The sequence below is a fragment of the Rhinolophus sinicus genome, linkage group LG18, assembly GCF_036562045.2.
Source record: "Rhinolophus sinicus isolate RSC01 linkage group LG18, ASM3656204v1, whole genome shotgun sequence".
In the NCBI taxonomy this organism is placed as follows: Eukaryota; Metazoa; Chordata; class Mammalia; order Chiroptera; family Rhinolophidae; genus Rhinolophus; species Rhinolophus sinicus.
Window position 1 is genome coordinate 8,705,435 of NC_133767.1, and position 25,894 is coordinate 8,731,328.

A 25,894-nucleotide genomic window follows, 5' to 3' on the forward strand; every position below is an offset into this window, starting at 1 on the left:
CTGAAACAGCATGCGATCCCCTCAGGTTTCCGGTGGTGTCAGAGGACGGGGAGAGGAGCCCCCAAACTGTTGGAGTCCCCGTGAGTTGGTGAGCGTCTCACTCCTACCGTTCATCCCATGCTCACAGCAGCCCGTGGCGTACTGCTCACGATTCCCATTTTGCAGGCAAACAAACAGACGCAGGAGGCTGATGTTGTTACCCACCGGCACATGGCTACTTAACGGGGGGCAGGACTCGAGCTCAGATCCCATAGACCCCAGAGTCCATGCTAGCTCAGTGATAAAGTTTGACTAGTATGCACACAGGGGTAAGGTTAGAGAGTCTAAACTTGATGTGGCAGGTCCAGGGGAGCCATCGATAATTAGAGGAGCGGAGGGGCATGGTTCAGTCAGGCGGCCATGCACAGGGTGAGTGGTGCAAGAAGATGCTGGGCCCATTGCCTTTTGTGGTCCCAGTGTCACTGGTGACCGGTTTCCTCAGAGTCTTCCTTGCTCTATAGGGATTATTACATTTCTTTGGTAATGAAGTTGGGAACTTTTCAGTCCCATCCCCTGAGGCAGCTGACAGTGCACGAGGCTGAGGCATATAATTGCCTTGCGATTTCATTTCTGTGCCTTCTTCTGTGGGTGGGTTCTTACTGTTGTTGCCTTTTTCGGTATTTAACGAGGTGCTGTGGACACCTGCAGAGGCTTCCAGAGCTTCTCTAGTCTCCTCCTTATCAATAAGGACACACTAAATATATTTGGGGCATTTGATTGGTTCCTCAGGATAGGAGGGTGGTGATGGTACACATTTTTTTTTTTTTTGGGTGTGGTTTTTGTTTTTTTTGACATGACCTCCAATAGCTGTACAAAATACAGTCCCAGGTACTGAATCGTTCCCTTTCACCTTATATTTCAACCAAGGTCATTGCTCTTAGGCGTCACTCATGCATTCATTCACTCAAGCATTTCCTCACCCTCCGTTAACTGATGTGTCATATGCCAAGCCTTCTGCCAGGTTCTGGGGGCAGAAAGATGAGGACAGCAGAATCTTTGCCCTTGAGCTGTGCACAGTCCTGTTGAGGATGATTTAAAATGATTAATCTATCCAAGAATATTGGATTTCTCCAAAACCTACTGTAGGGAAAAAGATAATTATCCAAAGTCTTTAAATCCGTTTCCCACTTTAATTGATTTAATTAGGTAAAATTCACAGAACTGTAATGTTGGAAGGGGCCCAGAAGGCATTTGTTCCTGTTTTCTCTCTGCCTTCAGACTCTCTATGCTCGTATTATCCCCAAACCCATGCATTTTGGGAAAGGGGAGTATTTCGAAGAACTATAGCTTTTGGCCCATTCAGATAAACCTTTCTGTTCCATGAGCGCCCACAGGAAAAACTACGCAGGCTTTTTGAAAGAGCTGACACGCAGAGCCGCAACGTGTTGTTCTGAAAAACATGAATGGAACCATCTACTCTTAACACACACACACACACACACACACACACACACACACACACGGAAGCCCCATATTCATATGAGTTTTTGTTAAGTGCACCTGGTGAATATAGAATGCAAAAAATGAAAGCATGGCTGTGCTATGGTAATGGCCCTTTGAGAATTCTTTCAGTTCCTAGAAAAAAGTGTATCTCAGTATTTGTCAAATCCTGTTTTGTTACAACACAGAGCCACACCTCCTGTTTTGTTGGCACTTTTGCACCATGGTTTAAGCATGTGCTATATTGCATGTCGTCAGTGATCCCGAGACAGCCGAGCTTCGTGTCGCAAGGGGGGGCTGGTCGTGGAATCATAGCCTAAGTTCAGATACTTACTGGCTACGAACATTTGAAGCCTCTTTCTCCCCTGCTAACAATATACCAACCCCATAGGGTTATTGTGGAGATTTGATGAGTTAAGGGGCATGAAGGTAGTTTGTAAATTGTACAGCTGTATGCATCACCTGCCTTTTCTAAATGGAAATCTTTCTCATGATCAGATCACAGACTTGGGGAGGACCTTCCACCCAGCACGAGTTACTGTTACTGTGTCCCTTTCCAGGGTAAGACTATTCAGCAGCTCCCCATTGTGCTCTGAACATAGCCCCGGAGGCCATCCGTGATGGGGTTCCCACCAAGCTCTTAAACATCGTCTCATCCCCTCTGCTTCACAAACCATAATGCATTGCTCTGCAGTTCCTGCAATAGTCACAGTGGATCCGCAGGCCTCCTCTGACCGTATGTCCACCCATTTCCCCTCCTCCACACCTGGCTTCTCCTTCAGCGTCCCCTTACGCCTCTCTCAGCCCTCAGTTCATGCAAGTCGCTCTGCCTCAAATTCCCACCTGATCTTTGAAGGCAGAGACCATGCCTGTGTCTGCCTTCTAGATCATTCTTTCTCCGAGCTCTTACGTGGTGTTGCTGCATAGTTAGGTGTTCAGCAGATATCTGTTGATTAAACAGATAGCTGTCCACCCAGCGTGTATTATACTGTATATTAACACGGACGTCTAGAAGTCAAGTGACAGAAATCCTACTCAGCCTGACTCAAGGGAGCTAAGCGGGAACTTGCTGGCGTATGTAACCAACTGGTCCAGAATAAATGGCTTTAGGCGCTGCAGACTCCAGGTGGTCCAAGTGTGTCATCAGGAATCTGTCTCTATTTTCAGATGTTGTTTTGTCTCTGTTGGTTTCATTTTCCAGTTATGAGCCACAGGGCCAGAGGGAGTTCATTCTGTTGGAACCATATTGGGTGGATGGGATGAACTAGAGGAAAATGAGGAGAATAGATGACGGGCCGGCCAAAATAGCAGATTTTCTTCACTGTACCAGGTTGTGGGCTCCCGGTTCAGGGGCCTCTCTCATCTTTGTATTTCCCATGTGTGTTCCAGAGTGTGGCATATAGTCGGTGCTCAGGAATATTTAAGAAGGAATGGATGTCTGATTTCTTTTCCCTCACTTTTAGGAAGGAGCTTCACAAGCCTATGAAGACAGATGGTGCTGTATAAATCGCTTTCTGCCTCATCCTCTGTTTTCCTTTTGTTTTCTGACCTGTTGGCAGGACCCGACGTCTACCTTCTTCCAGTTCGGGGCGTCCATCCAGCAACAGGCCACCGTCATGCTGAAGATCATGCAGGATTACGACTGGCATGTCTTCTCCCTGGTGACCACCGTCTTCCCTGGCTACAGGGACTTCATCGGCTTCATCAAGACCACGGTGGACAACAGCTTCGTGGGCTGGGACATGCAGAACGTGATCACCCTGGACACGTCCTTCGAGGATGCAAAGACACAAGTCCAGCTGAAGAAGATCCACTCTTCTGTCATCTTGCTCTACTGTTCCAAAGATGAGGCCGTCCTCATCCTGAGCGAGGCCCGCTCCCTCGGCCTCACCGGGTATGATTTCTTCTGGATTGTCCCCAGCTTGGTCTCCGGGAACACGGAGCTCATCCCCAAAGAGTTTCCATCAGGACTCATTTCGGTCTCCTATGACGACTGGGACTATAGCCTGGAGTCAAGAGTAAGGGACGGCCTGGGCATCCTGACCACGGCCGCGTCCTCCATGCTGGAGAGGTTCTCCTATATCCCCGAGGCCAAGGCCAGCTGCTACGGGCAGACTGAGAAGCCAGATGTCCCGCTGCACACTCTGCACCAGTAAGAGGGGTTCTTTGCTTGTCTCTCTTTGCTTAGGGTCAGAGTTCGCTGTTGTTTGTTTAAATCTTAAGAGCGATACGTGCTCTGTCGAAAATGTGCGCTGAAAATAGAGCATGTTGTGTGTGTGCTTACGGGGTGTTTTGGTTTGATTCTGCACCTCTCTTCCCTCTCACTCTCTTCTCATCTTTTGTTTTTAAGTAACTTCATACTTTATTTTCTGCAACCTACTCTTTTTCCTCAAGAATATACTTTGGAAATGTACACTTGAGATCTAGCTATATCTGCCTGTCTGTCTGTCTGCCTGTCTGTCCATGCTCTATCTGTAGCTATATCTCAAGTACACAGGTATATATATGGAGATATATGTATGCATATACACCTGTGTGAGTATATGTAGATATATGTATACATATGTGTACGTATAAATGCATACACATGCACATACATGTACGAATATATGTAGATATATGTGTATGTAGATATACGTATCTATCTGTGTATGTAGATTATACGTATACATACAAATGCATATATATGAATCTCTACATTCTTTGTGACCTATATATTGCATTCTTCAATAGGGACATACCATTCTTTATTTATCCAGTCTTCATAATGATAGAAATTTAGGTCGTTGCAGATTTTTTTTCATTAGAAACTAACCTGCAGGGACAATCATTCTACATGTCTCTTTATGCACACGTGCAAGTATTTCTCTGGACTGATTCTAAGAAGTAGAATTTGGGGGTTGTAGAGCCTGTGCATTTTAAAATTAAGTATCTATTGCCAGCTTCTCCTACAAAATAACTACCAATTTTTATTCGCACCGGCAGTTTGTGAGATCAGTTGACTTCCCACATCCTCACCAACATGTTACACTTGGGGAGAAATGCCCACACGGGGGCCCCTACTCTCTGTTCAAGTGTGTATCTGAATGTCTTCCCTTCTTATGTCCTAGATATTTCTGTAGGTCATTGGCAATCATGGCAGACATCACTTTTAACACGGTATTCTACCCCATCACATGGGTGTATCATAATTTATGTAACTGCTCCCATTCGGTGGATGCTTGTGTTCAATTTTATGTTTGTGAGAAGTGTCATTGCTCTTTGTGGCCTGTCATCCTGGCTCAGCCGTTGAGTTTTAGGGTGCTCACACTTGAGCAGCCATTTTGCATGTTTTTGCCTGATGTTCGCTGATTTAATCCACGCTCATCCCTGAGATAATGAGCAGGGTAGGACCGTGGTGCAGGGATGGCTGGGATCTGGAGTTGGACTTGTCAGGGTCTGAATCTTGTGTCTTCCGCTTTCTGTGTGACTTGGACAATCATTTTACTTTTCCGGGCCTCAGTTGTTCTTGGCAAAACAATGATAATAGCGCCTACCGTGTTTCCCCAAAAATAAGACCTCGCCAGACCATCAGCTCTAATGCGTCTTTTGGAGCAAAAATGAATACAAGACCCAGTCTTATTTTAATATGATATAAGACCAGGTATAATATGGTATAATATAATATAATACTGGATATAATATAATATAATATAATATAATATAATATAATATAATATAATATAATACCGGGTATAATATAATATAATACCCGGTCTTACATTAATTTTTGCTCCAAAGGACACATTAGAGCTGATGGTCCGGCGAGGTCTTATTTTCAGGGAAACACGGTACTTTCTAGGCAGCGGTTCTCAAACTTCCGTATCAGAATCACTATTGAGAGGATTTGTTAGATCAGATTGCCGGGGCCCACGCTCAGTCTCCAATTCAGAAGCTCTGGGTGGGTTCCAAGAATCTGCAATCCTAACGAATTCCTGGGTGATGCTGACCTGGGACCTTGCGCTAAGAACCAGGTTTTTCTGGGTGTCGTGAGGATTAAATGCGGCGATGCATGAAAAGGGCTGCTTCGCACAATACCTGGCAGCTGGTAATTCTTTAGTGACTGTCAGAGGGATCCGTGAAGTTGTGTTTTGGTCGTCAGACATTACAGTCAGCAGGCTACTTTGTTTGGTTTTATTGTTAACAGAGTAACACGTCACTCTAGAATGTTTCTGGAAGGTTTTAGAACTTTGGATCTGCTAGAGTTCAGGAATTATCTCTGGGCTGGAGATGTGAGTGTGTGTGTGGCACACCCATGAAAAATCAACCCTCAAATTAAGAAATCATGGTCCTTTGAAATTTTCCCTTTCCCTCCTCTCTTCCCCTCTTTCGCGATCTTGTTTCGACATGGCCATTTTCAGCATTTTAAATAATTGTTCAAATACCAGGAAGGAACTCAGATCAATCCGTAGGAAACGTGGAGCCTCTTACAGAGGCAGGATTCTGCCAACCCGAAGACAAAGGCTGGGATAATGAGATGGTACTTTCCATAACAAGAAGGGCCCTGAAGCCGGAATATTCAGAAATGTATAATTTGATGGAAACATAACTCAATTTTAGGGCAATTGAAATATAATATATACAGGAAAAGGAGTTTGAGACGGAAAATTGGCAAGACATTCAAATTTCCTTCCAGCGAGCACCCCAACTTCCATTCCTAAAAAAGACAAATCCTGCTGCGGTGAAATGCTCTTGTGCTATTTCCAGGAGTTATGCTTTTGAGTGCAGCAATGTGGTAGATGGTTTTCAGTCCCAGAGAAGTAATGTGGCGTGTGGCGAGCCGTCATCCACTGCCTGGTGTTGAATGAAACCCCTTTCCGTTTATGGGGTGCGGGTGGTCCTCACCCAGTGGGAGAGGCTGGACTCTGGCACGAGCAAAGCCTCCTTACCACACTTCCCCATTATTACAGCGTTTCTTAAACACGTCCCAGGGAAGAGTGGGACCTACCCAGGCAAGGCAAGAACTGAGAGCTCGAGAAAGCCCTAAGAAGGCAGTTTTTAAGAAAAGGGTTAAGGACACTGTATCTTTCCATCCTCCACCTATCACTCGTACCGTCTAACGGACCCTGTGCTACTTCCTGTATACGAGGAACTTCTTTCCTCAAAAAATGTACAGTCTGATGAGGGCAGGGGAGATTTGTCTAATGACAAACTCAGATAACAACACTTTGTAAAAAAATATTGGAAAAAAAAAAGGAATAGTACAGAAAAGCACAGAGTCCACTAAAACACCCGCCCGATACTTACCACAGATAACTAAGGTTAACAGGTCACATTTGTTTCAGAATTTTAAAAGAAGTAAGACGTTACTGAGAATGTAGAAATCTGGGTTATACCTCCGCCCAGCCCCACTCTTCTCCCGTTCTCTCCCTGGGTAGAGGAAAGCACTACAGTAAATTTGACATTATCAAAATCCATGTACATGTCTTGTGTTTCAATATAGATGTATGTGCAGCCTTAGACCCAATAGAGTTCTTCTTATGGTTCACAAATGGTATCGAATGTGTTAGAGTGTACTTTTCCTCAACCTGAGTTTTCCCGCGTTGATCCGTGAAGATACATATAATTTGAGCATGTGTCTGTCAGTACGGTTTTGTATTCTGTTGTATAAGTGTTCCATCTTTGATTCGATCATCCCCCTTTGCTGGACATGGAGATTGTTGACAGTAAGGGATCTCCAGCCTGGATGACCAAAGGCAGAGAGCAGGCATATCTGCAGCCTGGGTGGGACCCAACAGCGTGCTCAGTGGAGCCCAGGACTCTACAGTTAGGGGTTCTCACTTCAAGCTTTAAAAGTTCTTTTTCCAGCTGGATTAAACCGTCTTTATTTGCAAAGCACCCAGGAAACAAATAGCTCTGATTACCCCCACTATGTAGAGGGATGTAAGCGGCTTCAGGAGAGGTTCAGACAAAGGCACACCTGGTGGTTTCCTGATGTGTCACCAAATGGAGCTGCAGTCCAGCTTTGAGTGGTCAGATGCCGCATCTTGGGGCTAGCTGGCTGTGTCCCTTAGCGGTCTGCGTGGACATCACTTGGGATGTATGCACAGAGCTGGTACAGTCAGGAGCCCGTAACCAAGACTTATTGCTTGTGATGCTGGAGCGGGCGAGGGACGGTTTGCTGAGGATGACATGGTAACGATCTTACCGTGGACCTGTTTCTGTTTCTGGGATGTCAGGACTTACAAAGTGGGGGAACTGTTCTTCATGTATAATATTCTTGGTTTTACAGAAGGCACTTTGAAAAGAGCAGTCAGCATTTTCCAAAGTTCAGAAATAGCTCAGCCACGTTATGTAACCTCCTCCTCGCTACTGCAAAGTTATTAAACATCTGCTCCTTCGCCAGGCACAGAGCAGATCACCCCACCTCCCCGCACTGTGAGGGGAAACCATTACCTGTGTTGCTGGTGTGGAACCAGGCTGTTTTGTCCAGTTCACTGGTGGATGGGGCCCCTGGGAGGCAGTGTGGCGTCACGGGGAAGGGTGTGGGCATGGCAGCCAGGCAGCCTGGTTTGAATCCCTGATCTGAGCTCTCCTGGATCTAAGACTTCAGGCTAGTTCCTTAATTCCTGTAGGTCTGTTCCATCGGATGAAACATGGGGATAAGAGGAGTATTTGCCTCTTAGCCCACAGCCTGGCATATGGAAAGCAGCCTGTAAACGGTCACTGTAATTGATAAAATGTGCGTATGTGTGTGCGCGTACGTGCACCTTTGTGTGTGTTTCCTCTTCTGCATTGGAGGGAACGCATTTTACACTTACTGAGGAAGAGGTTATAGAAGGGAGAGGCAGGTGATTTTTAGATCTAAACTGTCTTGCCAAAGGATTGCCTTGGGAGGAATATGGCCCCAGGAAAGAAGGGCCGTGTAGTGTAGAAACATTCATGGGTTGGGTAACAGGACAGAACTGGTTTTGAATTAGCCACAGACTGACCAAGTGTAAGTAAGTAACCACTCTGAGCCCCGTTTTTTCCCCCTATAATGTGCACGCTTGTGTGTGTGTGTGTGTTATAGTCACCTCTTCGTATTGTGGCAGAATTAAATGTAACTATGTATGTATAACACTTCTCATCATGCCTGGCAGGTAGCAGGCACTTCACAAATAGCTGGCATTATTGCCTTCTGGTCATTTTTATTCTAATAATAATGATAATGATCATCGTTATTGTTACTTTAATTTATACAGGTTATACTACAAGCCAGACACGGGCGGGGAAGTGAGACATGGAAGGATATTTCCATCTTGTTTTTTGACAGCCGATTACAACTATATGTCCTGTTGCTCCCATTTCCGTTAAGGGAGTAGGCTGAGGAGACGTTAACGGCATTGGAAGTCAAATAGAGGCACTCAAGTAGATCTATCGTCCAACCGAGTGGGAAAAACAATCTTCTCCTGGGAGAATTAAGCATTAGTATTGAAGGGAGGTTATTGGGCCTTAATTGATGACACCTGACGGAACCACTTGTGTGTTTGACATTCACTTCTTGGCTTATGAAGTCAGGCCTCTGCTTTAAGAAGCGACCACATTGTAAATTATTACCCCAAGTGGAAGGAAATGGAAGGAAGGTATGTAAGTGAGAGTGAGTGTAATTCGTATCCATTACACTGATGCTTTTCTCAGTCTTTGTTTCTAAAATAACCACTAGGAAAAGTTCCGGGTTCAGTGACTTATTAAGAGAGTGCCCTAAACTTGGTGGGCATATTTTTCTTTGATAATCAGAATACTCACTGTTGGTTCCTTTTTCTCATGCCAGTAAAAGAGCCTGCTCAATTAATTCTCTGAGCTTGACCGGAGTTCAAACTTCCCTGGGTAAATGGGATAACTTTTTGCAAATATTTATCTGTTGGATCACCATATGCTTGACAGACATTTCTGGCAATGACACCAGGCACCCAGGAGACCCAGCCATCCTGTGGGCCTGTGCTGTAAATCTAATTGGGCCTCTGGACTCAGGAATGGTGGGGGGAAAGGCTGATAAGCCTTGAAGAGAATAGCCAGTAAGGATCCAGCATCATGTACCACACTGGGAACCCAAAGGGCATCCTGTGAGCCGGCGTGACTTTGTGGGATGTGGGTTTGGACAGTGTTGTGTTCCTGTCCTCCTTTTATCGGGGTTGTTCTGGGCAAGTGACTGCATGACGTTGGGCCTTCATATCCTGGACTGAAAACAGAGATAATTCTAACCATAAAGGATTATGATAACATTTAAATACGTGCAGTGTACGTAGCCAAGCATCTAGGGTATAGTCGGCACCCTGCAGATGTTAACTCTCCTCCTTCCGTGGCCCAGAATCACAGCTTGATCTGGACTCCTCATGTGTCGTGCTGAACCACGAGAGGCGTGCTGTGCCCCCTGCGTGCCCAGCCTGGGAGCTGAGTCCACAGCCTCTGTTCAGCATCATCTCTATTTGTGGCAGCTCTCCTGGAACACAGCCCTCTCTCTTTTGGCTGGAAGTCAAAAGCACCGTATGCCAACCCTGCAATGCAAGTCAATCATTTCCAACTGGCAACCCGTGAATAGCTTGACAAATGGTAGGAACCCAAATTTGGGCAACTTGGAAGGACCAGAAATTGGCTGTGCCTTTACCTTGAGGGAAAGGTGGTTTGGGTTGTTTTGGGGTCATGCATAAAACATAAGACTATTCAAATTTGCCTTCATCCAGTTGCAAGTCTTTGGATCTGGGGACTAGCATACCCAACAAAAACACACATTGATCTGTTTCCTCTAGGGTGTGAATACTAGGAAAGTTTTCATTTTGAAACATCTTCATTTGGTGACATATACTAATAATTTGCTGTAATTCTCTTCTGGGAGAAGGTAAAGCAAAGAAAAACACCATCTTGATTACTCTGATGCCTGCTAACAGTGAGGACATTGCGAGCAGGGGGTCTTAATGTGTAAACACAGGGACCCGTTAGGAGACCATGACACAGTCTAGGAGAGAGAATCAGCGTGAGGCTGCATATGCATGTTTTGGAGGTAAAATTAGCAAGACTTGATGGATGAGTATGATGTGATAAAGGAGATAATAATCAGTGATTTTTTTCACTTGTATGGCTAAATATTACAAAACGGTGGAAGAGAACAAATTTGGGGAGGGACAGCATCTAGTTTCAAACATGGTCAATTGAACACACGTTCGAGACCCCCGTGTAGAAATCTCAAGTAGGCAATTGAGAAAAGGGTCTGAGTTCAGACTGAAAATACAATACATAGGCTTTGAGCTTATTGGTGACAGTGAAAGCCCCAGGACTGAGTGAGAACACACAGGGAGAATGAAGAATCAGAGGAGCGATTGGGTTCTAACCATGAGGAACTTCCCATTAATTGGTAATCACCGTGGGGGAAGGAGAATACTGGAGAGGAAGAGTTGGCTGTGAATTTCAGTCATTGTTTTCCCTGTGGAGACACACACACACAACCAAGATTCCCAGTGGAGACTTCCCAGTCTTGGTTGTGTGTGTGTGTGTGTGCAGCCAGGTGGGTGTCTGTAGAGTGTCTGCTGTGTGTTAGACATTGTGCTAGGTACTATGGACCTTCCAAAGATCTATCATCTATGGCCGTTGCTAATCTATCTGGGTTTAGTGCAACCTAATAGTAAAGTAAACTCTATCACATGAGGAACTGCCAGGCAAAGGAAACCAATTGAGTCAAAGGAAACCAATACCACACTGGGCCGGAGCCGTGACATAGATACTGAGCCAAGCTTTGGATCTGGAGAGGTGAGGCGGTGATACTTCAGGAAAGGGGGAAGAAAAAAACCTCTGCTTTTTATTCCCTTCTCTACATGATCTGGGAAACATCTGATTTCACACAAAACAACAAAGTTAAAAATTATTTCCACCACGAGGGAGGGCCATGTGGCACTGTGGGAAGGGCAAGTGCTCAGGGCTGGTTCATTGACAAGCTGTCTTGTTTCCTCTCCTGGAAGAGCATCTGTCTGTGCACTTCCTCATAGGCACATGTGGGAAGAAACCCTCCTTGTCATCCCTTCTAGGTGGGGGCACGACAGCCAGAATGGGCCCGTCCACCTGTTCTTTGTCTTGGTCCTCTCGCTTCTCTGCTTTCCCCATCTCCTGCCTCCATGCGAATGCTGGTGGCTCGCAGGTGTGACTGAGCCCCTGGACAGGCTCCTGATGCCTGGCATGGACCCCAGGAAGGAAGGCATCACTTTATCTTGGTGACGCTAGCTGGGTTCTGCGTGGGCACGGGAGGCCAGCCACATTTTGACACAAGCCCTAAAGCGTGGTGAATGAATTGGCCGATCTGCTGATGTTTGGTGTACACTTGCCCAAATCCTCCTAGCCAGTTTCCTGAGGATTGGCTTCATTTGGTTACGTCCTGTCCAAATGCAAGGAATCAACTGCTCAGTTTCCAGCTTGATGGAGAACAGCTCTCCTGAGACCTGTGCTTATTTCCTTTTCATTTCCATCACTATTAGTAAAAAGAAACTTCAAATTTAATTAATACATCATTATGTGCGTGAGGGAGGGGAACTTCAAGTTTCATAAGTTACATTTTGGAAGCATATATACTTTAAAATTTGATATAATGGAAATGTTAAAGTATTCCGGTGACACAACCTACTATGTATTAAGTGCCTCCTTTGTGCCAGTCACTTTAAATACATTATCTTTAATCCTTTGGTGTGGGTTAGGATATTTTTGCTTCAGGTAATGATCAACTAACTCAGTTATGTGATTGAATTATTTGATTGAGATTCCAGAGGTAGGGTGAACATCAGGTGCAGTCTGATCAAGGTGATAGTTCTTTTCCCTGTGATCTCTTGACTCTATTCTTTGGGAAGTGTGGTTTTTCTTCTCAAACTGCTTCCTTCATGAATATAGGTTTGCTGTCAGCAACACCTGAGGTAACTTCTTTGTTTGTGACCAGATTAGGTCATGTGCCCATCTTTGGGTCAATAACAGCCATTTTGAAAATGCCATGTACTAACTGGCTTAACTGTGGACTCCTGACCCATTACTGAGAAAGAAAATAGGAGTGGGTTAAGCCAAAGCAGACCTACTCTTAGAACTCGGGGTGGGGTAAGTCCCTCCAAGACCCATAGGTTCTTACGGGAGGCATGAAGTTGCAACAAATGTAAGTTCTGTTAAGAATAAGGAAGAGGATTTGCGACGATATGGACGGACCTAGAGAACATTATGTTAAGTGAAATAAGTCCGACGGAGGAAGACAAATACCATATGATCTCACTTATATGTGGAATCTAAAGAATAGAACAAATGAACAACCTAATTAGAAACAGTCTCAGAGATAGAGGAAAAACTGAGGGTTGCTAGATGGGGCGGGGGTGTTGATGAGGGAGAAGGTGAGGGGATTGGAAAGCACAATCGGTAACCACAAGATGGCCACGGGGATACGAAAGACAGTTTGGGGAACATAATAATGTTGTAAAGATTTTGTAGGGTATCCGATGGACACTTGTCTTATTAGGGAGACCACTTCAGGGACGGTGTAGATGCCTGATCACTGCACTGTACACCTGAAGCTGAAGCTGGACAATAATGAATGTCAACTATAATTTAATATATATCCATAGTCCCAGGATGTGGAGTACAGCACAGGGAACAGAGTCAGTGGAATTGTAACAGCTATATATGATGTCAGAGGGGTAGTAGATTGGGGGAGGGGGGTTATCACTTTGTGAGGGGTGTAAATGTCTAACTATTACATTGTTTTGTACACCTGAAGCTAATAAAAGAAAAGCAATAAAGAACAGAGAAAGGGATGCTGGGCAGATGGCCAGCAGGTCAATTATAAATCATAATAAGTCATATTACCAGTGAAGAAGCTGAGGACCAGGGAAGTTACATAACTTGACAAAAGCCACGTAGCTAATATTTAAAGAAGCCAGAATTCAAATCCAGTTTTGTCTGGATCTAAACCCTGTTATACTACTTTCTCAACCCTATTGTACTATTTACTTTGCAAATTGACCTGAAGTTGCCGTTGTTGTTGTTGACCCACAGAAGGGTTTTTACTGTTTTCAATATTGTAAGATTTTCATGAAAAGTTAATATTTTTAGCTAATCTTGGGAAGTACGAAGAACTGGTGTTAATCCCACATCCCTGCCTTGGAAATCTTAAGAGTCGGGGTACTGCCTTTGGCTACAAACCTTTCACTTCTTAGGGAGATGCTGGGAACTGTGACGTCCCTATTCAATGTATGTCACTGGGCTACAAATGAAGTTTATGGAGAGAGCGTCCCAGCCGTTCCTGTCCATTCTGCTGTGGATTTCCCATTCACCCAACGTACAGGAGTTGCTCAGCTAGTGTCGGGATTTCTTTCAGAGGGAAGTGTCTGTGTGTAGCTCATGCATCTCAACTGCTCCATGTGTAGCTGTAGATTTGGTGTGTCCCTGGGAGGAAGTGAGTTCAGGAGCCTCCTATGTCACCATCTTGTACTAGAACCTTCCTCTTCTTCCTGGAGATGGTCAACTGGGCGTGGGAGGAGACCTTTAGGTCAGGAAGGGCCTGCCCAGTGTCCCTAGTCCCCACCTGGACCATTTGCTCATCTATATTACCTCCATGGGCTCGTTAGGCATTTTATTTGATCATATGCCTTGTATTTCCTGGATTAGCTTGTCAGAATCATCATTATTTATAATCATGACCAAAACAAGATCTTGAAAGATCGCTATTAGAATGAGTGATGACAGGAAGTTTTGCTGTCTCACCTCCAGGGAGCTACATACCTGAGTCAGTACAATGAGATCGCTGGCCAACAAAGCTGTCTTTCTTTCTGTGTGCTCGCAGCTTTACTGGTCAAACGGGAAAAAAATCACAGAAAAAACTGCTGATCTGTGGTATTCTGGGAGGAGAGGCTCCACAAGATTGGAGGGGTACCTCTAATGTTTTATTCACATTTTCTCAAAATAAAACTGGCTTTTAAAGTTTCAACCGGGGGTGTCTGTGACATAGTCAACTGAAACTAAGTGGTCATTTTATGGGGCCTGAGGTCATAAAATAACTTCTCTGTCAACTTCCAGGTGAGAATTTGTGTCGTTTGCACCCACTCTTCAGGAGGCATGAGCTTACTGACTCAGCCAAGGAGAGTTCCCACTCGGTTGTCAGGTTGCTTTCATTTATAGGTGTTCTTCTAAAGCTGGGAGAAAAATGTTTGTTCTCGAGTCGGTGGGGTGGATGTCCAGCTTTTCTACAATCTCCTGACGTTTGTTAAATGAACGGCAAGTGACGGAGTCTCACGGAATCTATGTCACTCGTTAAGGGTCACTCACTGCTGAAAATGTCAGTTTATTGTCTAAACCTAGGAAAGTGTATGGTTCCAATCTGGTTTTCTTTCTTTATGATGCTGAGGTTTTCAATATTAGCTACAAAAATAACTTTGGGGGTTGTAAATTCTAACTGCTAGGGGTATGTTTGATGATTCAATGGTCATATAATTATCTGCATTAAATTTTATCGTGTTGGCTTTTACTGACCAAGATGGGGTAACAGGGACTGGATAGATCCTACTGACTAGAACAACCAAAAATGGACAAAAAGATGTAAAGTGATGAGTTTTAAGACACTGGATCTCAGGCAAAAGAAGGTAGGAAATAAACTGAGTGAGACCCAGCTCACTGTCTTGAGAGAGTTTCCAGGCTGGAACTTATGGATGGGGAACCCAGGGAAAGCCCGGAAGACTCTCTGAGCTGAGCAGACGAAGATGAGTCCAGGACACAGAGGCAGCCAGAGTTCCCAGGACAGTGCATGAGACAGGTAATCTGCACCAATGGGGAGCCCTGGAGCTCTGCCTGAGGTCCCCCTTGAGTACTGAGCTAAGTACTGATCAATACATATGGGCATGGAAACCAATCGGGGCCAGGGAAAGGGTCACCCCCAAAGTTTAGAAATAACAGTGCCCAGCACTCACGTGGGCCCAGGAACAGTGTCTGTCCCCAGCAGCCAGGCTGGAAAACCTTATTCATGGAGCACTGGGGTGAGTACAGGGTTTTGCCTCAGCAATGGGAAGCTGTTCATCATTTAGATGCGAGGTCCATCCTCAGGTGACAAAGTCGTGGAGCGTCTGGCTCTTTGCTCATTCGTGTTTGCACGGGACACTCTGGAATTGACGTCCGCACAGAGGTTGATGAATGCGCGGGCATAAGGCACGGGTTTACTGACAAAAGAACAGAAAACTGGGTCCAGATGGCTGTGGGTGTAATTCTCAGGCAAGCCACCTTCCCTGCCATCATCAAGTTTTATGTGATGGTGGAAATAGAACATGTATTAGTCAGGATTCTCCAGAGAAACAGACCAGTGTGTGTGCAAGTGTGTGTGCGTGTGTGCGTGTGTGTGTGTGTGTGTGTGTGAGATATATAACACACACATATGCACACACACTGGGGGTGCCAAAAAAATGTATACAAGTGAACACTTTGGTCAACGTTGCTCAAGCAGTAGTTCATCATAATCAGAAGTGTCTGGACGCTGATGGGAACCACTCTGAGCACCTCTTGTCATTGCAGAAGTCAAATGTGACTTGTATTCATCTTTTGTTATTGGTATCCTCAATATCAATACTACTCAATAGAGCACTACAATTTTAATACAGTTTTCCTGGCTTAAAATGTGTATACATTTTTTTGGCACCCTCTGTGTGTATATGTGTATGTGTAGACAGAGAGACAGAGATGGAGTAAGGAATTGGCTCATATGATGATAGAGGCTGAGAAGTCTGACGATCTGTAGTCAGCCAGCTGGAGACCCAGGAAAGTCAATGGTGTAAGTTCCAATCCGAGCGTTGGCAGGCTTGAGACCTAAGAAGAGCTGACGTTTCAGTTTGACTTGTTCCAACTCAAGGCATCAGGTGTCAGGAGTTCCTCCTCCCTCACGGTCAAGTCACTTTGTTGTTGCTGTTGTTGTTGTTCTATTCAGGCCTTCAACTGATTGGACGAGGCCCACCCCATTGGGGTGAGCAACCTGCTTTATTCAATTTACTGATTCAAATGTTAATCTCACCTAAAAACACCCTCTTAAACACACCTAGAATGATGTTTGACCAAATGTCTGGGCAACTCATGGCCCAGTCAAGTAGACACATAAAATGAAGTATTGTAGAACCCACACGATGATTTAGGGCATTGGGTTCTAATCCAAGCTTTGCTTTTATATAGGGCTGTAGTCTTTGGAAAGACACTTAAGTTTTCTGGGTCTCAGCTTCTTCACCTGTAGATTGATGGTGTTGAGAACTATCATTTGGAACTGAATTTCATGATGTCAGAGCAGAAAGAGACGCTGGACATCACTTAGATCAATAATTTATAAATATTTTTCTTTCTTTATACATAAGAAGCTTCTGGATGCTTGTGCAATATTATCATAGTCCCTAAGGTATAAGTGGTAATTCCACCCCCCTTTTCCCATGTAAGAAAACGTTAGCAGGCAAGTAATGACAGTGACTCTAATTCATATTTTTAAAATAAATAATCTATCGCCTTTGGCTCATGTTCGTAAAAGATATTATTAGTTGTAACAAGTTATTTTCGACCCGTTTTACAACATCAGAATCACAAATTACTTCTCTGTGTTTTATTGCTGATAAAGAAATTGAGGCTGAAAAGACACAGGTTCATTTTTTTACTAACGAGAGTGGTTAAGGGTGTGCGAAGAGCCCAGTGTGTTTTCTGCCAGACCTACGTGTGTTGCTTCCACTCTGCCATTCCTCTCCTTCTGGGTCCTTTGTGATAAATAAGAAGAATAATGTGGTGATGATGAACTCCAGGGCCCTTGTCCGTTTTATCTGTAGACACCACTACCTGGTAGCGCAGACACTTAATACACATGCGCTGGATGAGTGAATAATGAAAATTTCCAGCACAGCATTTACTCTGATCTAGATGCTATGTTAAGGATTTTCACAGGCGTAATGACGAGCAGGGAGCACAGACTAGAAAGGGACTAATTAATTTATTTACCAATATCCAGTCAATTTATTTAGCAAGATACAATAGCAAAAGACAAAGGCACTTAAAAGAATGTGTTCATGACAGAAAGTAAAGGCGGTTAAGACTAAACTATACGCATTGATAGCAATGTCACGTCAAAGGAGTACACATAGGTACAAGTTTAAGAGATCCCAACATGTGTTTACTACTGGTCAAAAATTACTTGGCTAAATACACAAATAACATCAATAAGGAGTATCTAAAAGCAATAATAAATTTTATGGGATAGCAACTATTACAGTAGATGCCGAAAGCTCCCCAAACTATGGGAAAACAACAGTGGAAAGGTCAGGAATCAAAACCTTGCCAGATCCGCAGCTGGAGAAAACTGAGGCGTCTCTTGGTGTTGCAAGCTGCATACAAGATTTGAAAATGTTAACAAGTTCCCAAGAACGCTGCTGCTGCTGCTGTTGTTGTTGCTGGAAGTTAGGGCATCTCCTGATGTTGCAAGCTGCAAGCTGCATACAAGTTTCTAAATTTTAACAAGTTCTCAGAAAGGCCAACTGTGGGGAACAACACTGGAGAGGCTGGGAACCAGCCAGCCCTCACCAGGTCCCCCGAGGCTTGAAGTCAGGCGTCTCCTGATGCTGTAAGCTGCACGTTGCATACACGTTTCCAAAATGTTAGAATAATGAAGAATCAACAATGACAAATGACGATATTACACAGCCAACTGAGGTCTGTCTTATATATTTTTTCAGATGTATGTTAGAGCCAGGCTCCTTGCTCCTGCCTCCCCTTCAGGGAAAATGACCAGTTCCGGGAGGGTTCAGCAGTTACTGTGATAAAAATATTGCTTATCCGGCTGAAGGGCCAGTTTATTTGGACAAACAATACCTACTATTCTCTCCTGGGACCATCAGCTCAAGGCCTTCCAAAGCCTGGCAACATTCTGACAGGCATGTCATGTCATTCTGATATAACTTAGTTACTTCTCTACCTCCTCTGCGGTGAAAGAGACATAAAGACTCTTCATCACCTCATATCTCCCCTGCCGGGAATGAGGCGAGGGAGAATTTTCTTAACCCTATGCTAACCTTCACCTCACTTGCAGTCTCTCATGTGAGGAAACAAAAAGCTAACAGACAGAAGCTAACATCAGATAATGAAGGCAAATTTTCCTAACAGCTTTCCCACAACATGTATTATTATCTTAGTTTATTCTCACAACAACTCCATCAAATAGGTGGTATTAGTATTCCCATTTTCACATGAGAAAAATATCTCGGAGCGAACAACGACTTTCCCGGGGCCAGTCAGTGGTCGAATCAAGATGAGGGTTGACTCCCTGATTTCAGCATCCGATCCTCAGATTCTTTGGCTTCTCAAGGAAAGAAGAGTCTCTGGTGTTCCCATGAGGCCCTAGAAAGTCTCCCAGGGCCACAAAGCCCAGGCACAGACCCTCCCATTGTGGGCCAAAGTCATTTGCTTGTCTTTCGAGTTAATTTATCACCCAAATGCAATGGATGGATGGGAAATCGTTTTGTAAACCACAAAACCTTTCTGCAAATGTTACTCTTCATCAGTGTTAGTTATAATTTTTGTCAGTATCACGGAGATCGATGTTTGGCATTGTCAAGACTAAAGCAAGTGGAGAACAGAGGGAGAGAAGCTGGTCTTTCCTGGGAGACTTTTCATGAGAATAGTCAAAAGCTCAATTTCATGGCCGTCAACCCTCTTTAAATTATTCTAGAACGAGTCCCTTCAGATTCTGTGCATCCCTGAGGTGTGCTAATAAATGTTAACTAGAGTCCAAAAATTGAGTAAAAATGTCAGCAAGGGTATTTCAGGAATTCTGACTAAGCAGAAGGAAGGAAATAAAAGGTAGAAAGGAAGAAGGGAGCCAATATTTAATTTTGATACTGAGTGCGAGCCAGGTCATGTTAGGGTTGTCTGCCCTGATTTTCAAAGTGTTCTAGTCACATGTATGTGCAGGGAAGCCAAACCTTTGGTAAACATCTTCCACTCAGTATAGGAGATGGGGAGGGAAGCCATCATACCTCTGAACCATTTACAGATCTTGAGTTTAATAAATCTTCTGCTTTCAAAACAGCGGTTCTTAAATAGACTCTGACTGGGAGAAACACAGGACTGGGAGAAAGTATTTGTCTTCAGCTGACTAGGTAAAAAACAAAACAAAACAAACAGAATAAAAACAGTCCCCTGGCATCTGTTACCCAAGTTCATCTCCTGATTGCTGGAATCCATTCATTTGTTCATTCATTCATTGATTCATTGATTCATTCACATATGCATTTGTTTTCATTCATTTACCCTTTCATATGTGCAGCATTTAATATGTGGTGAGCAAAACAGACACCTAAAGTTCCTGTTCTAGTGGGGAGACCAAAGTCAATGATTAAACACATATTGTCAAGATGGTATTGACGGGGGATGGGGAAGAAATAGGGCAGAGTGAGGGGAGAGACAACGAAAAGGATTCTTTTAGATGGAATGGTTGAGAAGGTGAAGTTTTGGAGATGTCTGAATGACGTGAAAAAGACAGTGATGTGAAGATCTGGGGAAAGAATGTTCTGGAAAGGGGACCAGCAAGTGCAAAGGACTGGACTTGGCAAATTGCTTGGACAGTTTGAGGAGCTATAAGATGGCCAGAATGGCAGAAGCAGAATGGGCGAGGGGGACGTGCATTGGGAGAGGTGGACCACGTTCTGTATCATCTTGGGGGCCATGATGAAGGTTTCGGATTTTGTTTCGAGTGCTGTGGGAAACCACTGACGAGTTTCAGCAGGGCAGTGAGGAAGACTGCTGCACGGACCCCCACGCTTACACACGTTGTGTCTGCAGTCTCATTTGCTATTACTTGCCCCTGTGTCATTTCATTTCCTGTTTAAGTAGATCTAATAGCGAGAAGTTCAGGACTCTTTGATATATGGCAAGTGTGCGGGTGTGAGGTCTGAAATTTCTGCTTCCTTATTTCTACCACGGAGGAAGTCAGGCTGATGATAAAGGTGACTCACACAGGGGACAGCGCTTAGAGAATGATGGCATGGGGAACCAGCCAGAGCCGTGATCAAACCACACCTGATGTCCACCCTACCCCTGATCGTTTCAGATATTAATCACCAGACTCCCTTCATGGCGTAAGTTGGTTCAAGTTGGTTTCTGCTAATTGCAACTGAAAGGATTTTGATGGATATGCATATTTGGCAGCCAATCTGTAGTATTATCCTAATTAGTTAATGTATAATACCCTTTAAATTGACCTGGTTGCCTTTAATAAAGCCCAATTTGACCAACAAGGGGATATTATAAACAAAAATTTTAGAAAGCTTGTTTTGCACAAGACCGCTATGGCCCTTTAATTCCCGACAGAAAACTTGATATACATAATTTGTATTCAGTATGTTTGTAGCCGTTGGAGAATTCCAAATTATTTGGAATCAGATTCTAGCTTTTTCTGCCACTTATTAGCTGTGAGACCTTGAGTAGGTAACTAAATACATCTAGACCTCATTTTTGTCACTTGTAAAATGTAGAAAGTACTGATCCCTTCTCATAGTGGGGAGTTTGTGTGCATTTAATAGGCATGAAAAGCAGTTTGCTCAGGGCTTGGCATGTGCACAGTAGCCTATGAATGTTAGTGCTTGTATAATCCTACCGTTCTCAGAACGACCGAGGAAAGTGGGACACACAGAATGTCACCTAGGTGGCAGGATTGCTCTGCATAGCTTAATTGTGTTTCATTATTCTAACTCCCTGGGGCTTTCGAAGGGAAAATAGATTTTTAAAAATTTAGAAAGGTAGTCTCATTAACTAAGAGAGTAGGATAGAGGCAGTCCTTAGAGAGGAAATGAGAGGGAGGCAGTGGTGACACTGGGGAGGAAAATACATTGGTATAGACGTACCTCCTCCTGAAACAGTGAATGGACATGGGGAGCCATGTAACCGTGCCGTTCCAGTGGATGTTTCTTTTTCTAATGTAAGAAGAACTTGGGCCCTGCAGATGAGTGGCATGTTACCATAGTTTACATAGCCGAAGACTCCAGCAGTTATAAAATGATCTTTATTTCATTAGGTTAAAATGCAAAAAAGATGGGCATCTTAAAATGGAGCAATAGAGTAACAGGGCCTGTCATGTCCAGTGCTCTAACTACCTACAAAATAGGTGAAAGCCTCATTTTATATATGAGAACATTGAGGCTCTGGAAAGTTCAGTGACTTTTTCGAGGTCGTATCATTAGTGGGCAAGAGTCACAATTAATTGCAATCGTCCATTCGTTTGAAGAATGTATCTAGTTCAATGTCATGCCCTGCAGGGGATGTACCAAGAGCATCAAGAGATGGGCCCTGTTTTCACGAGGTTACAGTCTCATAGGGAATTTAGACAAAAATGAGAAGGGAATCCAATACATAAAATAATTACACTTTATTATGGTTGCTGCAGAGGAACTGAGATGGAAAACATCAAGAATGGGAGGCATACGTCTCTATATAGGATGAAGACAGCATGTGTGTCTGTGGAGGTAACATTTCAGCTGAAACCTGAAGAACCAGGCGTGAAAAGAGCCAGAGAAGATCATTCCAGGCAAAGGGAACCGACTGTGCAAAGTCTTTGAGACTTGGGTGTTTATAAGGAAATGAAAACAATGTTACTGTGGTTAGATCGTGGTCTCTCTGATCATTACACAGCACTGTCTCTGCAGAAGGGATGCGTGAGTGCTTGAAGGGTAAGAAAAACCATGAAGCCGTGGGTGGCAAAGGATGCTAGTCACCTCCTCACATCAATGACTTAATCCTTCAGAGGACAGTTCCTTTTGGACATCATGTGACCGACTCCATTCCTGTCCTCTTAAAGCTGGAGGAGATATTTGGAGAGCTTCCCTTGGAGATCTGGTGGTGGAGGGAGGGCCACCTTCAAGGGACTGAAAAGGGAAGATGGGAGAAGAGCTGGGGGTGGGTGATGCTTGTTGAACTTGAGCCAACCCCTAGTCAAAGCTGCGTCCCGGGCGCCTCCCCTCTGGAACACGTGACGGAAAGCACATTGCACTTGTCCCAGTGTCACAATAGCTCTTAAGGTTGGACTCTGCAGTCCAAATGGTTTCATCTTAGCACCTTTCTCCCCAGCAGGAGACACTGAACATAAGGGAAGAATGAGAAGATCTCACTTTATAAATGTCTACAGATTTAGGGTGTATGAAAAGCTCCCGTTCTCAACTTCTTGGTCCCCTTGAGAAGTTGGGTGGCACTTGACTGTCACTTTCTCTTTTTACTTGTCCCAAGGACTCATGTCATGAAGATGCTTCGGGCTGTGTGGAAAGATCTGTGGCTAACAGGGCCATCATTTTGCTTGTTTCCCTATACATAGAAATAATAATTATTACAATGCGATACAGAGGGTTTTAGATTCAATTACTAGATGTCTTAATCCTTGTGATAATTCCGAGTCACACGAGATTATTCCCATTTCACAGATAAAGATAATAAAGTTCATGGAGGGGATGTGCTATAACCAAGATCACACACAAACATTGACCCGACTCTTATTCCTCCAAATCCGGAGGATAACAGTTGCAAAGGATTGGAAGTGCCATATTGTTCCACCTCTCTCAATAATCTCAGAGAGGACGTAAACATGTTAATGACAACTAGTGGGCTTACGATTTCTACGACAATTAGCACTTATCGAGTGCGCCTGGCACACTGTACCAAGTTCTTTCTATTTATTAACCAGTTTAATCCCCACAACAACTCCCCAAAGTGGGTGCTATTATTATGCCTCTGTAACAGATGAGAAAGTTGAGGCTAAAAGAGGTGAAGTAACGATGTACCCCACTTTACATAACTAGCAAGTTGCAGAAGAGTTCACAAACCCTAGCAGATTAACTCCAAAGCCAGTACTTGCCTTCACAATTTAAATTGCCTCTATAGATGACGTACTTCTGATATTAATAGGACTCACAGCAATTTATTGCATTGAGCATATTCCTAGTTGTAACTGTCTTACTGCTGGTAAAAAAAAAAAAAAAAAATTTAGGAACAGGCTGCCATTATGCTGTCTCTTTCCAAACAGGCAAGTAGAAAAGAAGAAATTGCAGCAATTGCCTTGATAAATAACCAGACTCTAAAGCTTCCATCACAGATAAATTTGTTCCTATGTATTTTCTACTTTAATCAGAATGTTTGAATAGTTGCCATTCTTCCTGAGACAGGGGGTTGCCGTGACTGGCGACACCAGACTCAGTTCCAGCTCTCCCAGTTTCGATGTGCTCCTTAACCAGTTGATTCCTGTTTTCCTGACTTGTATTTTGCTGTCAGCTTCAGCTTCTTCCACTTGCCTTATTAAGAATTCTGCATAGTCAATAGGATGCAAATAAATGGAAACATATGCACCTCCCTGCATGTGGGAAATGTTGCTGTTGGCTCTGGTGCCCCTTAGCTGCCTTTGCAGCGCGATGTTTCAGCTTCCAATTGAGGCTTCATCACCAGGGGAGGCGCGGGGCTGGTCTGACTGCTACTGTCACATCCAGGTAGCGAGGCATTAATGGCACGTTCGCGTCGTTGACTTCTCCCCCAGCTTTGGCTCCGAAAGCCCCTTAGGCTCCAGCTCCTTTGACTCTGGAGCCATGTGTACGTCTTCAGGAAGCCTTACTTCTGTGCCACAGCAGATCGTAAGCACTGGAACTAGTTCCAGACCTTGTACCTCGGGACCTTGTCTACTGCGATTTAACACGGTGAGAAGAACCCGGATGAGCTGTGTTGTGCAGAAGCCAGATTTGATATTGTAAGCAGGTGCAGAGCTGTCAGCCACACAGCTGGTTGAGTTAACTCTATTAGACAGTGTTGGACAATTTTGTTGTCTGAAATAGAAATCAGTATGGTGGCAGGCCGTCCATTTGCCAAATGGTACCCCTGCTAGGCGGGTTTTGGTCTGCCTTTCTTGTTGGTGCATCTGTTGGGTTTGGCTGCCAGCATGTTGGAAACGGGCCGTTCTGTAAAGTTTTATTGTCTTTCTAGGTGATTCTGTCAAGCGGAGAAATACTAAGACTGGCCCTTTTTTTTGTTTATGATGACTTGGCATTTTTGTTTCCTGTCTCCACTTCAACTAGAAGAAATTAGTCTCTGATTTTCTGTTAATATTAGAAGTGTATCGTCTTTTCAGCTGAGGATGATTTTCTACTTCTCTTTCAACCATGGATTCTCAGGAGCCTGTGTCCTCAGCTGTTTTTTCACATTCGATTCTAATGCCCTCACATAATGAATTTTGTAATTTTTTTTCATTCCTTTCTTTTTTCTTTTGAAAATCAGCAGCAAGTAGAAAGGACCCCTGTGGATGAAATACAATATCCTCCCCAAAGAAGAAATGGGAAAAAAATGTTTCCCTGATATCATTTGCCTTCTCATTTTAAGCAGCCTGAGAGCCTTTGAGGATTGAGTTGGGGAATGCAAAACGTGACCTCCTAGTTAAAGGCAAAAGCTAAAAAAGGGACCATGTACATCAAATAGCTCTTTCCCAGGGTGTTTTTATGAGTGGAGTGCAAATGAAGCATAGAAAAGGCTTCTTTCCAGGATACAAGACACAATTTCCAAAACGTATGAACACTCTCTAAATTGATTGCATTAGCTGCTTAGTTGCAGAGCTGTTTCGGTATGAAATGGGATGACTTGTGTTAAACACACAGCACTATACCTAACACATGCTGGACCCCCAATTTAATATTGTTATCAGTCATCCCTATATATAGGGGAAACATAAAGAAACTTGTTTCAATTGCTTCTTTGACCCGACATACAAGATTATACAACTCACTGTAACGCATGCCTGTACATAAAAGGTCCCTGGGATACCATCTCATTCTGAAAATGTTCTGAAAATTCCATATTCTGTCTGGAGAAAAGAAAGAAGAATCTACAGGTGTGTTTTTGAATGGAAAGGAGCGCCTGTGTCTAATATGTGTCTGTAGGATGAATGGTTGAAGGATCCCACAAAGGTGCCTTCTCAAGGGTGAGACAGACATTTTCAAGAGTTTTAAAGGTTTGCCATCTGGAAATAGGAGTAGAATTAGTTTCTTTTGCTTACAATGGAGCACTAGGGACAGTGGGTTGATGTTCTAAGGAAATAATTCTGACTCAGCGGAAGTCTTTGCTAAACACTATGAACAGCCAGTGAAAGGGACCCTCCTAGGAAGTAGGGAGATACCATTCAGACAGTGGAAACTTCCCATCAGATGGGCAGCTGTCTGTCAGGAAGGGTTGTTTTTAATGGGTGGTGGGGTCAAGTGTGGATTGAGGTAGTTCTGTTGATTTAGATAAATAACATTAAAATCCTCTATGGAGACCATTTGGGTCCATTGCTTTCTCTGCCTTAGAATGTTCCCATCCCCTTTTGCTGAACAGCACATCTAGTGTTGCCCTTTAGATACGGAATTCTGTAGCATTTGTTCCT

At 43.9% G+C, this 25,894-nt stretch overlaps 1 protein-coding gene across 2 annotated transcripts in view; it reads left to right on the plus strand.

The window, feature by feature from the left end:
* The window catches only part of GRIN2A (glutamate ionotropic receptor NMDA type subunit 2A), a 470,775-nt gene that overhangs the window by 316,635 nt on the left and 128,246 nt on the right, over positions 1-25,894 (plus strand). For both annotated transcript variants that reach the window (XM_074322873.1, XM_074322871.1), the window contains one exon: positions 3,039-3,631. In XM_074322873.1, the coding sequence (XP_074178974.1) occupies positions 3,039-3,631 (593 nt within the window). The remainder of the gene's footprint in view (positions 1-3,038; positions 3,632-25,894) is intronic.